The sequence below is a fragment of the Macrotis lagotis genome, chromosome 1, assembly GCF_037893015.1.
Source record: "Macrotis lagotis isolate mMagLag1 chromosome 1, bilby.v1.9.chrom.fasta, whole genome shotgun sequence".
In the NCBI taxonomy this organism is placed as follows: domain Eukaryota; kingdom Metazoa; phylum Chordata; class Mammalia; order Peramelemorphia; family Peramelidae; genus Macrotis; species Macrotis lagotis.
The window spans coordinates 255,137,524-255,152,997 of record NC_133658.1 but is presented as its reverse complement, the minus strand read 5'-3'; the positions used below and the strand labels follow the sequence as shown (position 1 = coordinate 255,152,997).

The window sequence follows — 15,474 nt, the reverse complement described above, 5'->3', positions numbered from 1 at the left end:
TCTCCTATCAATAATGAAGTAAGACATTTTTAAAAATATATTTAAATAGATTGCATTGATAACATCATCTAAAAACTATTCATATCTCTTGATCATTTATGAATTGGGGTATGGCTCTTATTTTTTATAAATTTTGCTCAGTTCTCTATGTTTGATAAAGAGGTCTTTATCAGAGAAATTGTTTCAATATTTTATTCTATGACAAGCTGCATTTCCCTCCATGCTAATCCCCTACCTCCAATTACTCTATTCTCTTTCTCCTTTCACCCTGTTCCTCCTGACTATCCACTCCCACAATCTTCCCTTTCTTCTATATTCCCTCTCTACCGCCCCCTCCCCCTTCCCCTTTCCTTTCCTACTTTCTTCAAGGTAAGATATATTTCTTTTCCCAATTGAGTGTGTATGTTATTCACTCTCTGAGCCAATTCTGATGAGTAAGTCTCCTCACTCCCCCACCTTACCCCTCTTCTACTCCACTGCAAAAGCTTTTTCTTGCCTCTTTTATGTGAAATAACTGACCCCATTCTACCTCTCCTTTCACTTTCTCCCAGTACATACCTTTCTCCCCCCATTAACTCCATCTTTTTAATGTATTATGCCTTCAAATTCAGTTCCCTCCTATGCCTTGTCTATATATTCTTCTAACTACCCTTATAAATAAGAAGGTTCATATGAGTTACCAGTATCATCTTCCCATGCAGGAATACACATAATTCAACATAATTAAATCGCTCTCATTTGCCCTTCCCATCCACCCCCTCTATGCTTCATCTGAGTCCTTTGCTTGAATATCAAACTTTCTGTTCAGCTCTGGTCATTTCAACTGGAAAGTTTGAAATTTCCCTATTTCATTAAATGTCCATCTTTTCCCCTGAAAGACAATGTCCAATTTTGCTTGTTAGTTGATTCTTGAATGTAATCCAAGATCTTTTGCCTTCAGGAATATCATATTCCAAGCCCTATGAGCCATTAATGTAGACAATGCTGAATCTTGTGTTATCCTGACTGTAGCTCCACGATAATTGATTTGTTTCTTTCTGGCTGCTTGCTGTATTTTCTCCTTGATTTAGGGGTTCTGGTATTTGGCTATAATATTCCTGGGAGTTTTCATTTTGGGATCTCTCTCTCTCTCTCTCTCTCTCTCTCTCTCTCTCTCTCTCTCTCCAAGGCCACACAGCTAGGTAATTATTAAGTGTCTGAGACCGGATTTGAACTCAGGTACTCCTGACTCCAAGGGTGGTGCTCTAGCCACTGCACGATCTAGCCACCCCACATTTTGGGATCTCTTTCAGGAGGTATGGGGGATTCTTTCAATTTCTATTTTACCCTCTGCTTCTAGGATATCAGGGTAGTTTTTCTGAATAATTTCTTGAAAAATGAAATTGAGTCTCTTCTTTTTGGTCATGGCTTTCAGGTAGTCCAATAATTTTTAAATTAGCTCTCCTGCATCTGTTTTCCAGATCAGTTGTTTTTCCAACGAGATATTTCACATTTTCTTTTAGTTTTTATTCTTTTGGTTTTGTATTCTTGTTTCTTGATTTCTCACAAAGTCATCAGCATCTCTTAGCTCCATTCTGCATTTTAAGGAATTATTTTCTTCAGAGAGCTTTTGTTTCTCCTTTTCCATTTGACCAGTTCTGCTTTTAAGGCATTCTTCTCCTCATTGGCCTCTTGGATTGCTTTTTCCATTTAACCCAAACCAGTTTTTAAGATGTTCTTCTCTTTAGTATTTTTTATCTCCTTCACCAAACTACTGGCTCAGTTTTCATGTTTTTCTTGCATCGCTGTCATTTCTCTTCCCAGTTTTTTTCTCTACCTCCCTTACTTGATTTTCAAAATCTTTTTTGAGTTCTTCCATAGCCTGAGACCAATTCATAATTTCTTGGAGGCTTTGAATGCAGAATCTTTGACTTTATCATCTTCTGAGTGTGTATTTTGATCCTCCATAGGACCAAAGTAATTGTCTATGGTCTGATTTTTTTCTTCTGTTTGTTCATTTCCCTAGGATATAACTTGATTTTAACTCTTTGTTAAGGTGGGGACTCTGCTGCCAGGATTGAGGACACACTGTCCCAAGCTTTTGAAGATTCTTGCAGCTGTTTTCAGGGATACATCCAGTAGTGAAATTCAGCTAGTTCACACTGGTTTGGCAGAACCAATATCTACTTTTATGTTGAGTTTGGCAAACCGGTTGTTAAAACAGCACTTGTAATCAGGGTTCTCTCCAAGGTGGGCCCCTGGGCAGCTGCCCAGTGTGGAAACCAGAAATTTATATTTCTTACTCTTGACGTTCATCTATACAACAGAGTTTTCTAAGTGCCCATAGTAATGTTCATTCTGTCCATAGGTGAAAAAAAATTGAAGGAATGATGCTTATAAATTTTATTTATTCATTTATTAAAACATTATGCCTTTGGTGAAATACTGAATTTTAATTCCCTCATTTTTGTTACTTCTGTAAACAAACATATAACGTAAAGAAAAAAAGGGCCAAACAATGGGGGGGGGGGTGAAGGGATGACAACTGTCGTTTGTTTCCTCTTTGTGTTTCACTCCAAATTCCCCCAAGATATTATGAGTGCATTGATGTTCCCAGAACAGTGAAGCCAATAGGAAACTGGGCACAATGAACCAATAGAAATACATATTTCAAGAGTTATCACCCATTTCAGAAGCCATGGAAGTTGAACAAAAACAGAGGTAAAATAGGGAGAATGAGTTTTGGTTCTGCATATGTTCTAACCTGCATTTGCTTACTGTGAATAACATAACATAATCTAGTTTTGTGTACCTCTTTTATTGTTCTTGTTTGAGTATTAAATGCACAAAATATTAAACTACCTTCTGGTCTAGCTTTTTGTATACTTAAAACAGTCATTAGGACAAGACAACCAGTTGTTAATTTATTTGAATCCCACTGCTGGATTACCCCCCCCCCCACCCTCTTGCCCAGGAACCTGCAAGTTCTCAATTCCTCAAATGAATGACTCTCCTGTCCTATGGTCCACACTCTGCTGCAGGCAGTGAGCTCTGTTATATTTCTGCTCCTTATCGTGAGACTGGAGTCCCAAATTGAGAAGCAGATCTGAGTTTGGGCAAAGCCACAGATTCCTGCCTCAGGGATAGTAAAGAGACCTCTGCAGTCTCCCCCACCCCTTTACTGTCCAGGGGCTGAGTGCTCTGGAAGCAGCTGCCCAGTGGCTCCCCCAGCCTGCTCCAGGTTCCTGGGACCAGGTCTGCCCTAAGGCTGCGCTGGACTGGGCTTCCCTCCCACTGTGGTTCAACAGGGTTTACCTGCTGACCTTCCAAGTTGTCCTTGGCAATCCCTGGGCTGAGAGGCCTGGATGCCTCTGTTGCCATGGACCCAAGCACCCCGAGGGACCCAAGGACCCAGAAGTCTGTTTCTGGAAGACAAGCTGATTCACTCCAATGCAACCTGGGCTGGGCTGTGGGCCCTTTCTAACCCCAGTACAACAGATCCTTTCTGCACATCTTCCAAGTTATCTTAAGCTGGAAAATTGTTTCACTCAGCTTTTTTTGTGGGTTCTGCCACTCTAGAATTTGGTTAGAATCATTAAAAGTGTTTGGAGTGGTTTGGGGGAGAGTTTGGGGGAGCCCTGGCCTCTACTCTGCCATCTTGGCTCCACCCCTGACTGACTGACTCTCTGGAATGTAAATCATTTTTCAACTTTTTAGAATAATTCAGCTTAATATTATCTATACTGTATGATTACATTAAGAATTATAAAAAAAGTTCATATGATAGTAACACTTTTTGTTTCTTTAGTCTCAGCTCCAGAGTTTGTTTTTGAACATGGTTACCAAACCTACCTGCCCACAGACAGCAGTGATACCCAGACTGCCACCGTCATCTCTGTCCCTCCCAAGTCACGACCTCGAAAACCTGCAGCTTCACCTGCACAGAAAAAACTTAACTGTTGCTATCCAGGTAAACTTTATTTTAATTTATTTCTTGTGTAAAAAAAACTAATACAGTTGGAATTAAATGGGGAAATTCAGGCTTCCTGTCCTCTTACTTTTCACAATCAGACATTAGCTAGCCATTGCTACCTGTTAAAGTCATCCAATCTATACCAGCTTCACCAGCACATCTAACCTTCCACTGCCAACCATTACTGGATACTTAGTTCAAAGGAGTTCTGCAGTGTTTATAACCCTGGTGTGTGTGACTTGTCAGGATCATGGATCTCTGTCAGCTTCCTTCCTGGTCTCTGTAATCCAGGATACCATTCTGTCTTCAACCTTGTTACTTTTATATGCTGACTTTGAAATCACTCCTCTCCCAAGCTTCCCAGATGACCTCAGTAGGCCATGGTCTTCCTCTCCACACCATCCCTGCCATCATCCTTAGATGCTGTATTTGATTCATGCTGATTAACACATCTTCACACCCAGTTGACCCTACAAGTCTTCAACCCCAGGTGAGACTAGCTCAGTTCAGCCCTACTAACATATCATAACCTAGATTTTACCTTCTTTGAAAAATGTACAAAAAGACCTGAAACTTGAAATTCTTGCCTTCCAATCACAGCCTCCTATCACTTCACTGCTATCACTGTGTCACTAATGCAAAAATTATCCCTTATCCGCAATGTGGTCCTCATAGTCTTGGTGCATCCCTGGTCTTCCAGAGCATCCCTCTCACTCTGGCTTCTCTTGCTTCCATATCTAGTTTTTACCCTGCAGTCAACTACTTCAGTGCTTTATTATCTACTACCCTAGAGCCTCTTCCCATTTTTATGGTTTTAAAAGTTTTATTGAAGTGTTTTGTATTTATATTACAGGCACAGATTATCCCCCAAGAGGTCTCTTGTAACAAAATAAAACAAGTAAGCGAAATTAAGACTACAGTGATCTCATCCAAAAGTATAGCCGACACTACACATGTAGAGTACCCCCATGTTGTTAAACTGTATTTTTTACTTAACAGAAATTTGTTTTTATCTCTCTCCCACCCTCCCCCACCCCACTAAAAAAGAGAAAAAAATTCCTTGTAATAAATATGCAGAGTCAAGCAAAACAACTTCCTTCATTGTGTGTGTGTGTGTGTGTGTGTGTGTGTGTGTGTATATATATATATAACATATGAGAGTAAATACATATATAGACACATACATTTACATACCTATTTCATTCTGTCACCACATCCACACAATCATGTTTAAATTTTGGTACTCCTGGGTTTCTGAGCATCACTAGAGAAGGTTACAAAATTAAAATGATCTCACCCATTATCAATTTATTAAATATCTAGAATAGGCCAGGCACTGAGCTGAGGTCTGAGTATAGAAATACAAAGAATTAAACAATCCCTGCCCTCAAGGAGCTTGCATTCTACCTGAGGAGGAAACCTTTATAAGCATATATGAAATTAATAATAAAGAAAATAAATATAAAGTAATTAAATAAAAGTTAATTAGGGAAGGAGGAAACCATTTGCAGTTGGGCGGAAATATACTGGACATATTTAGTACATGATGCCAGCTGAGTCTGCACTACTACTGACCAGTTTAATTACTCTTCTCTTACCAAATCCTTCTCATTCCTTAGAGTGACTAGTCTTTAGTAAGTCAATAAACTTTTAGTCAGTAAGGCATTGAACATTTATTAAGTACCTCTGGTAATTGCTGTCCTCAAGGAGCTCACAATCTAATTATAAACAAGGTAAATTGGAAATAATCAGCAGAGGAAAGGCACTAGAATTAAGAGGGATCAGGAAAGGCTTCCTGTAGATGGTGAGATTTTAGCTGGAACTTGAAACTCAAGAAGCCAAGATTCAGATGGGGAGCGAGCATTCCATCAAGTATGAGCTGGTAAAAATCCCTAGGATTAGAAGAGGAAGTATTTTGCTCAGAGAATAAGCCAGGAGGCCAATGTCACTGGTTCGAAGAGTTTGTGAAGAGGTATAAGATATAAGAAGACTGGAAAGATGGTGAGCATTCAGAAGGATGTTGTAAAGGGTTTTGAAAGCCAAACAGGATTTTATATTTTATTCTGGAGATAATAGGGAACTACTGAAGTGTATTGAGTAAGAGGGTAACATTGTCAAATTTGTGCTTAAGTGGAGGATGGGCTGGAGCACAGTGAGACTTGTGGCAAGTAGACCCATCAATAAGCCATTGGAATAGTCCAGGCATGAGATGATGGGGACGTGCACCAGAGTCATAAACATCAGAGGATAGAAGTGGTCATAAGTGAGAAATATAAAATTAAATCAACAGGCCTTGGTAACAGATTAGTTTTAGGGGGCATGAGAGAGGGAGGAGTGTGTGATCCTAAGGAACTGAGAGTATAGTGGTACTCTCAATAGTAATAGGAAAGTTTGGAACGGGGAGAATTTTGGAAAAAGACAATTAGTTCAATTTGGAACAGTTTGAGTTTAAGTTGTCTCACAGGGTATTCATTTTGAGATATGTGATAGGCAGTTAGGGATTAAAGACTGGAGGTCAGCAGAGAGGTCCTTAGGGTTAGATAAGGTAGATTTGAGAATTATCAGTAAAGAGATGATAACTAAAATCTTAAGAGCTAATGAGGTCACCAAGTGAAAATGTATAGTGGAAGAAGAGAAGGATAGAATAAAGTCTTATAGGACAAGAATGATTAATGAATACCATGTGGATGAAAATTCGATTAAGAAGAAATGCTAAGACCTATAGGAGGAGAACCAAGAGAGAAGACAGTGGTCAATAGGGTTGTAACCTAAAGAAGTTAAAAAGTGAGACTGAGAAATCATTAGATTTGGCAGTTAAGAAATCATTAGTGATTTTGGAGAGCATTTTAGGTTGAATGATGAGGAAGGAAACCTAATTGTAGAGAGTTATAAACAGACTGAAAAGGGGTTGAAGACCCTATTATAGCCATTCTTCTCAATTTGTTCAGCTAAAAAAGTTAGGACAGAAATGGAAGGATGAAACAAGGGGTTTTTGAGAATGGAGGAGACATATACATACACACATAACTAATTTGTGGGTAATAGAGAAGAAGCCAATCCAAAGGGAGAGAATGAAGATAAATTAGTATGACAGAGGAGGTATACAATGGGATCAGTTGTGTATATAGGGGAAAGGATGAAGGAAGATATGGTAGCAGAAAGCATCTGGGTGATACCAGATGAGGAGAGAAGAGAGAGCTCTTGGTGAATGGTCTTCATTTTTTTTATTGTTTGCAATTATCTAATAAAATTAAATGGACTCAGTTATCTCATAAAATCTGAGACAAAGTTTTCAGCTGAGAGGGTGGGGAAAAGAGGAGCCATTGAGAGACTTGTTTCAAACTAGTCCACTATACCTAATACAAATGACTTAACTTCTATTCCACTGAGATTAAGGCTCACCTACTTTGCTTCTCAAAGTTTCCACTGTTCCCTTTCCTCTCCACACAAAAGAGGAGATAGCCCTATTCCTCACTATGAGTTCTTTTTTTTTCTGTACCCTTCATCTTATTCTATCCATATCTCCAGCTGTCATTGTTTCTTATGTGTATTTTTGGCCTCTCCCTCTCTAGCTTCCTCTTCCTCTTCCTCTTCTCTGCTCCAAGTCCTTTAATAAAAGGAAGAGGGGGCACTCTCTGATCCATTTAGCCCTACCAGCTATGACACCTTGTCTTTCTCCTCTATACTCGTAGGTTTGTTTTAAAAATTATCTAAGGGGCGGCTAAGGTGGTGTAGTGGATTAAGCACTGGCCCTGGAGTCAGGAGTACCTGGAGTCAGGTTCAAATCCAGTCTCAGACACTTAATAATGACCTAGCTGTGTGGCCTTGGGCAAGCCACTTAACCCCGTTTGCCTTGCAAAAACCTAAAAAAATAAACAAATAAATAAATAAAAAATAAAAATTATCTAGTAGGGGCAGCTAGGTGGTGCAGTGGCTAGAGCTCAGGTCCAGGAAGACCTGAGTTCAAATATGGCCTCAGACACTTAATAATTTACCTAGCTGTGTGACTGAGGGTAAGTTACACCCTTGCTCTTAAATTACTTGGCTTCCCCGTCCTACCTCTCTATTGAAAGACCTCTAAGGTTGCTGCCTAACTTCTAGTTGTTCAATCCAATATCCTTTGTTCAGTCCTCGTCTTGGACTTTTCCACCATATCTGATACTGTTACAGTGACTTGGCTCCTGGTTATCTCCTTCACTTTGGTCCAGAGAGGATCTCCTCCTTCCTTTCTCACTACTTACTTCTTTGTTTGTCTCCTTCAGTATCTCATCTTTTTGCCAACCCTTTAAGGTCCTGCTTTTGTCTCACTTCTCTTTGCACTCTCTGCTTTAGTAAATGCTTTCACTTCCTTAGCTTCAATTAGCACTTCAATTCAGATGACTCCCAAATACATTCCCAGGTCTGAGCTCTCTTCTGAGATTTCCAACTGCCAAGATAACCTGCACCAATTGAATCCATGAGTATTTCACTCAGACTTGATAAGTCCAAACTCAAATTGACTTAAATCTGTTCCTCCTCTTGATTTGACCATTTCTGTCTTCCACATGGATCCTTCACTCCAGTGTTTGAAAGTTTAGTTTATGTTTAGATTATATTTTCTTTCTTGTGCTTCATCTAATCAATTACTGAGACCTATTTATTTTACCATTCTACTATCTCTTGAATTTGTCCCTTTCAACCTCTTTCCTGAATAGTCTGTACTTTATTGTCCCTTTGCCTTTGCTCAGGCTCTTTCTCCATCTCTCCTTTATCTGTTGCATTCCTTCACATCCTTTATAGCCTAACAGCAGCTAGATGGGGCAGGGGTAGTGCCAGCCCTGAAGTCAGGAGGACCTGACTTCAAAACCAGTCTCAAATACTTACTAGCTGTGCAACCTTGAGCAAGTCACTTAACCCTGATTGCTTTACATGCAGAGTCGTCTCCTTGGTTATGACCCAGATGACTCCAGAGCAGAAAGTGAGGCTGGAGACTTAGCACAGCACCCCCTTCACTCAAATCCACTTAATGTGCTTTGAATGACATCACCTCCCTGATATCATGATCTTCTTTGAGAATTAAGGACAAACATCAACTCAGATGCCACCTCCATAAAGCCTTCTCTGATTCTCATCTCCATCAATAATGATCTCTCTCCTCAGACCTCAATAGGATGAGGAACCAAAGGAGACAAAGAAGTAAGTAGTGAGAAAGGAAGGAGGAGATCCTCTCTAGACCAAAGTGAAGAAGATAACTAGGAGCCAAGTCACTGTAACAGTGTTTTGCCCCTTTCTCAAGTTCTTAGCATTGACATTCCCCAAGGTTTTGTTCCAGGCCCTCTTCTCTTCTTTCTCAACTCTCAGTTACTTCATTATCTCCTATAGATTTAACCATCATATCTCTGTAAATGGCTCTCATGTCTCCATTTGCCTATTGGACATTTCATACTGGATAACCTTAAAAAAAAAATCTCAACCTCCACATGAACTCATTATCTTTTCCCAAAAACTCTACTCTTCCAAACTTCACTATTCTGCCAGATATACTATCATCCTTTCAGTATCCCAGTTTTGTAACCTTAGCTTTATCCTTGACTCCTCACACTTGCTCAGCTCTTATATCCCATCACTTTCCAATTCTTGCCATATTTATATCCAGATCCAAAGTTCTTCTCTCTGTTTACAAAGGTACTTCCTTAATTCACCCTCATTATGTTCCTGTTCTGGTTGGCTCTAAAGCTTAGGAGAAAATTTAAGTTATTTGTTTTGGGGTTTGTTTTTTTTTTTTTTTAGGTTGCCAGTTCAAGACAGCATATGGCATGAAAGATATGGAACGTCATTTGAGAACTCACACAGGTAAGTAGCCATGTATTCCCAGTGTATTTTAATGTTTAACTGTATGATACCTTTTGTAGCTGCTTACAGGTTGTATTCTAAGATGAATGATATCTTTAAAGGTTATAAAATTCTGAAATTGGTCAATTTTTTCAAAAAGTAAATCCTCAGGTATGCTTCTAGAATGAGATTATAAATTCTTCTGTGACAGACTCTGTCTTATATAACTTTGTATCTGCCTCAGCATTATATATTTTATAGATGATTGCAGAAGAATCTGCAAACAGATAATCAGTTTACCACTATATTATAAATTATTAGTTGAAATAGAGTAGATATCATAAATTAGATTTTATAAGCCAAATTTGTAAGGTTTGGTAAACTGCATAATCTCTTTGGTCTAAGATCATATATTTAAAGTCTTGTGTGTCTTATCTTTATCTCTCTACAAAGTAGTCTGGGCAGATTACCAGGATGCTAGGTTGCTACCTGGGTCCCCCCTGGATTGCTCAGCTCATTCTTCAACCCAGAAGTTCAATGTGCTATTGCCATTCAAATAGCCTATCCCAACCGATTGCCTGTGAGCTTGTTCCTCTTACCCACTTGTGACCACCTAATGAGTCTGTTTTGTTTGAAGGAGACAAGCCTCACAAGTGTGAGGTCTGTAGCAAATGCTTCAGCCGGAAAGATAAACTGAAGATGCACATGCGGTCTCACACAGGCGTGAAGCCCTACAAGTGTAAGAGCTGTGACTATGCTGCGGCTGACAGTAGTAGCCTGAACAAACACCAACGGATACACTCTAACGAGCGTCCATTCAAATGCCAGATCTGCCCCTATGCCAGCAGGAATTCCAGTCAACTGACTGTGCACCTCCGATCCCACACTGGTAAGGAAGGGGCCTAGTCTGTAAACCTCGATACAACCTCCTTCCATATATTTTGGAAATTTGTGGTCTGATGTAGCTGGTGCAGAAAGGATTAATGTCCTTTGAAATCTCCTCTCCCTCTGTTGGAAAAGTAGAAATCATTTGCATGGATAGATAAATGGTGTATGAAAAGTTAACATAGAATACTGTAGAAATCACCAGATCAAGTGCAATGAATAGACCTTTGGATCTGAAGGTTGAAAGACCTGAGTTCAAATTCAGTCTCAGGTAATTACTACCTGGGCAAGTCCCTTAACCTCTTTCTGCCTTAGTTTCCTTATTTGTATAATAGCACTTGCCTCCTAGGGATGTTCTAAGGATAAAATGAGTTTATATTTGTAAAATACTTTGGAAACCTATAAGTGCTATGATGATGATGACTTAGTATAAATTCATCCTTAAATGCTTTCTAGCTGAGTGACCCTAGGCAAGTCACTTAAAACTTTCTGCTTCAATTTCCTTAGCTGTAAAATGGGAATAATAAGAGCATCTTTTCTTTGTCATCTTGATTGTGAATTTCAAGGGAAGTCTTCATGAGGGCCTTCTTTTAGTTTGAAATCTGAATTTGAGAATTAACCTCTAAGTTAACTTTAGATTGGTTTGCCTATGCTCTTAATGTTTAAAAAATAAATCCCTGGCAAAATAAGAGATTCATTTAAATTTTAATTCTTCCTTTATTCAAAAAAGAGTTTAAGCTCCACAGTTTAGCTATGAAAGGTCTAAATTCCTGGGATTTAGTCTCTGAGGGTTTACATAGTAGCAGATTCTTTAAGTTCAGTAGTACCTCAAAGGTTATTCATTGCAACCCCTGCCTGAGGCAAGAATTCCCTCCATAATTGTGGTGTCACACTCAAATAGAAATGGGCACCACAATACTGTATAAAAGAATCCTTGGAGTCTGCATATTGACTTAGAAAACCACATAATAACATTAGCTAGTTTTTAATTGTGTTTTTATTTCTTTTGTAAAATATTTCTACACAGGGAGTGTTGTGGGCTGGGTGTTTTGACACTTTTTTTCTGCAACATCCCTAATAGTCAAGTTACCATAAAAAAAAAAGGATTTGATGTGCTAGAGTGCTCTCTCTCTCTCTCTCTCTCTCTCTCTCTCTCTCTCTCTCTCTCTCTCTCACACACACACACACACACACACACACACACACACACACACACACACAGAGTATATCTGTCTCTCTCTCCCCTCCCCCCACTGCCCCCCCTCCTTGGAGGTTAAAGAAAGCAAGTGAAAAACCAAATAAAATCAAAAGATTAAGATATGTAAGAAGTGAACCTTAGAGATTATAATTCAAAATTTCAATATGTGTCCTCAGGTGCAGCTATTTCTTCAGTAGATTATTCACATTTAAAATTTATTTCTCAATGTTCACATTAAAATGATACATTGAAATACCTGTGATGATGGCCACAGCTCAATGGTACAGTGGATAGTGAAATAGACTTGAGTTCAGATCCTACTTCAGACACTTAAACAGGTGGGTTATTTAATTTCTCAGCCACAATTTCCCCAAATGTAAAATGGGGATAATGATAACACCTATTTCCCCTTTTTCCTCTTACTTGTTATAAGGAACAAATAAGATAGTGAAGTTTTACAGTCCAGCAATTTTGTTATTCAGTTGTGTCTGACTTGTGACTTTATTTGGGATTTTCTCAGCAAAGATACTACAGTAGATTGCCATTTCCTTCTCTAACTGAGGCAAACAGGGTAAGTGACTTGGCCAGAGTCACACAGTAACTACCCAAGGTAGAATCTGAACTCAGTTCTTTCTGGTTCCAGGCCCAGCATTCTGTCCAGTGTGACCATGCTATTCATAGCATGACAAAATGCTGTGCAAACCTTAAAACCTTGTATTTTAGCTCTTTGAGGTTACAGTGGATGTACAGAGCTGACTTTGGAGCCAGGAAGACCACAGTTTGAGAACTATCTCTGATCCATTCTGGCTGTATGACTCTGGCAAAGTCATCTAACTTCTCAGTACATTTAAGCAACTCTCCAAGACTAAGATGCAGAGAAGGTGCAGCTCTGCATTAGCAGAGGGAGATTCCTCATCTGGAACTTCCCCATGCCAGCAATATCATAGTCCCTGCCCCTTATCCTTATTCCCTCTTTTATTTTTAGCATTAATGCAAAATATTTGAAATACAATCTCTGCCCTCTGATATTTTGCAGCCTAAGAAAATTAGCATTATATTTGATATGCTGAGCATTTATAAAAGATAAGGAAGATTCTTTCCCCATTTTCTGTAGTTTTTTCCCTAAAATACAGCCACCTGAAAGAATTTAGCCCAGGCCACAAGCAAATGGATTTGTAACTATAAGTCTGTGTTTGCTGGGCCATTTTCCTCTTTCAAGGCAACATCTTTCAGGAGAATAGATTTTAAGAGACCCGGCAGCTGGGTTTTATAACTCCACTAGCAAGCATGCAGCTGGGATTGTATGATAAATGAATCAGAGCAGCAAACAATGCATCTTTATTAATAAAAATCTGCATAAAATATGAGCTAGGCATTTAAAAATGTATTCTTATTAGTGCAGCACGATACAGCTTGAGTAGCAAACTCAGTATAATATGTAACTCAATCAACAAATTGTGCAAAATTATAGGACTAAGAGGCATTAACTGGTAAAGTGGGCAAATTAACCATATGCACCGTAGTTCGCTTATTAGAGAGGAAGAATGCACTAGGTACATTCACAAATTAAATTTTGATTGGGGAAAACTAGAGACCCCTTTGAATCTCCCATTTCCCAGCCGTACTGCAATGCCGAAATAAATGATAGCTTGGATTTGAGGAAGAAAAGTCCCCCCCCCCCCCCCGGCCCTCGGGCTCCTCAGAAAGTGGTTCTCTAACGGGGCCCCTTGCCTCCACAGGGGACGCCCCTTTCCAGTGCCAGATGTGCAGCGCCAAGTTCAAAATCAACTCGGACCTGAAGAGGCACCTGCGCGTGCACTCGGGGGAGAAGCCTTACAAGTGTGAGTTCTGCGAGGTGCGCTGCGCCATGAAAGGGAACCTCAAGTCTCACGTGCGCCTCAAGCACAACGCCGACAACACCTTCAAGTGCGGCCAGTGCGACTTCCAGTGCGGGGACAAGACCAGCCTGCGCCGCCACGCGCGGAGCCACCAGCCCGAGCAGCCCGTCAAGTGCCCGGACTGCAGCTACTCGTGCGCGCACCGGGCCGCGCTCAAGGTCCACGAGCGGATCCACGGCCACGAGCGGCCCTTCAAGTGCGACCTGTGCAGCTTCGACACCAAGCAGCGCAGCAACCTGACCACGCACGTGAAGAAGGTGCACGGCGACCGGGCCAAGGGCAGGAAGCCGCCGCTGGAGAAGAGCGGGGCCGGGGCCGGGGCCGGGGCGCGGCCCAGGGCGGGGGGCGGCGCGCGCCAGGTGGCCCGGCTGGAGGCCAAGAAGGCTTTCCAGTGCGAGGCCTGCGAGGCCTCCTTCGTCAGGGAGGACTCCCTGCGGAGCCACCGCAAGCAGCACGGCGAATACGGCGGCGGCAAGCAGGCCGAGCTGGCCCTGCTGCAGCTCCCGGGGGCCCCCCTGGCCGTCGGGCCCCTCCAGCCGAGCCAGCTGCCCGCCTTCGGCGAGGGCCGGCTCAAGATCATCGTGGGCCCCCAGGCGGCCCCGCCCAACGCCCTGGTGCAGGCGGCCTCCGTCAGCCTCGTGCCGCCCGCGCCGGTGGGCCAGGCCCCGGAGGACCTCCCGGCCGGCGGCCGCCTCCAGATCCTGCGCCAGGTGAGCCTGATGGCGCCGACGCTGCCGCCCGCCTGCCCCGCCGAGGCCCCGGTGGGCCAGCCGGTGCTGCTGAGCGGCCACGACCAGGCGCAGGGGCCGGCCCTGCACCAGCCCCTGCCCCCGGGCCACGAGGGCGCGGCCGGCCAGCCCTTCATCGCGGGCGCCGGCATCAGCTGCTCCGACCTGGAAGGCCTCCACGCGCTGATCCAGGAGGGGGCGGCCGAGGTGACGGTGGTGAGCGGCCAGAGCCTGGCAGGGGCGGCCACGCCGTCCATCTACCCCGGCCCGGCGCAGGCCGAGCTGCCCAAGCAGGCCTTCTCCATCCTCCCGGGCGGCGCCCACGCGGCCCTGCTCTGCCCGGCCGACGCCATCCCCGACTAGCCCGGGAGTTCCCCGGCCCGCGGGCCTGCCGCCCCCCTAGGGGCTTGTTCCTGGCACCATCCTGGAAAACTCGCAGATTGTTCAGGATTCCAGTAAAGTTCCAGGGTCAGAGGAGAAACTTTTCTCTCCTGCCTCGTGTGACTTTTTAACTCAAAATTCATACTCAAAAGAAGTGAAATATTGTTTATTTTTCTCATGGAGCTCATTTTCTAAAATCTAGGTAGACTTCAACCAATTAATCCATGTTGATATACATTTCTGATTTACATATGACCCTCGACACATGCAAGGTTATATAAGCATTAATTCAATCAATGGACTTCTTACCCTGACAGCACTCTTTGGGACTTTCTTTGCATTTTACCATGCCCCAGCTCTTGCTTGGGACATTTCCCTCCATCTTACCCCCACCTCCATTTTTTTAACCCAACTTCAGATTTGAATGTATAAAGACTCAGCCTTAGGTTTTTTGTCTCACCCCAGGATGAGATGTCTGCAGAGGAAGAAGACAGGAAAAATCCACTTTGCCCATCCCATACCCTACAGCAACTTCTCAGCCATCCTGCTCTCTACTCTGACCTGCCTCAGCTCCTATAGGGAAATATACTTGAGTTTTTGTGTACACAGACTTAGTCTTAT

At 42.2% G+C, this 15,474-nt stretch overlaps 1 protein-coding gene across 1 annotated transcript in view; it reads left to right on the top strand.

The window, feature by feature from the left end:
• ZFP64 (ZFP64 zinc finger protein) overlaps positions 1–14,921 on the top strand; it is a 28,906-nt gene extending 13,985 nt beyond the window's left edge. The window contains exons 3-6 of the mRNA XM_074210269.1: positions 3,788–3,949; positions 9,722–9,784; positions 10,401–10,652; positions 13,586–14,921. Of these exons, the coding sequence (XP_074066370.1) occupies positions 3,788–3,949; positions 9,722–9,784; positions 10,401–10,652; positions 13,586–14,835 (1,727 nt within the window). The 3' untranslated portion in view covers positions 14,836–14,921. The remainder of the gene's footprint in view (positions 1–3,787; positions 3,950–9,721; positions 9,785–10,400; positions 10,653–13,585) is intronic.
• Positions 14,922–15,474: the final 553 nt, after the last annotated feature.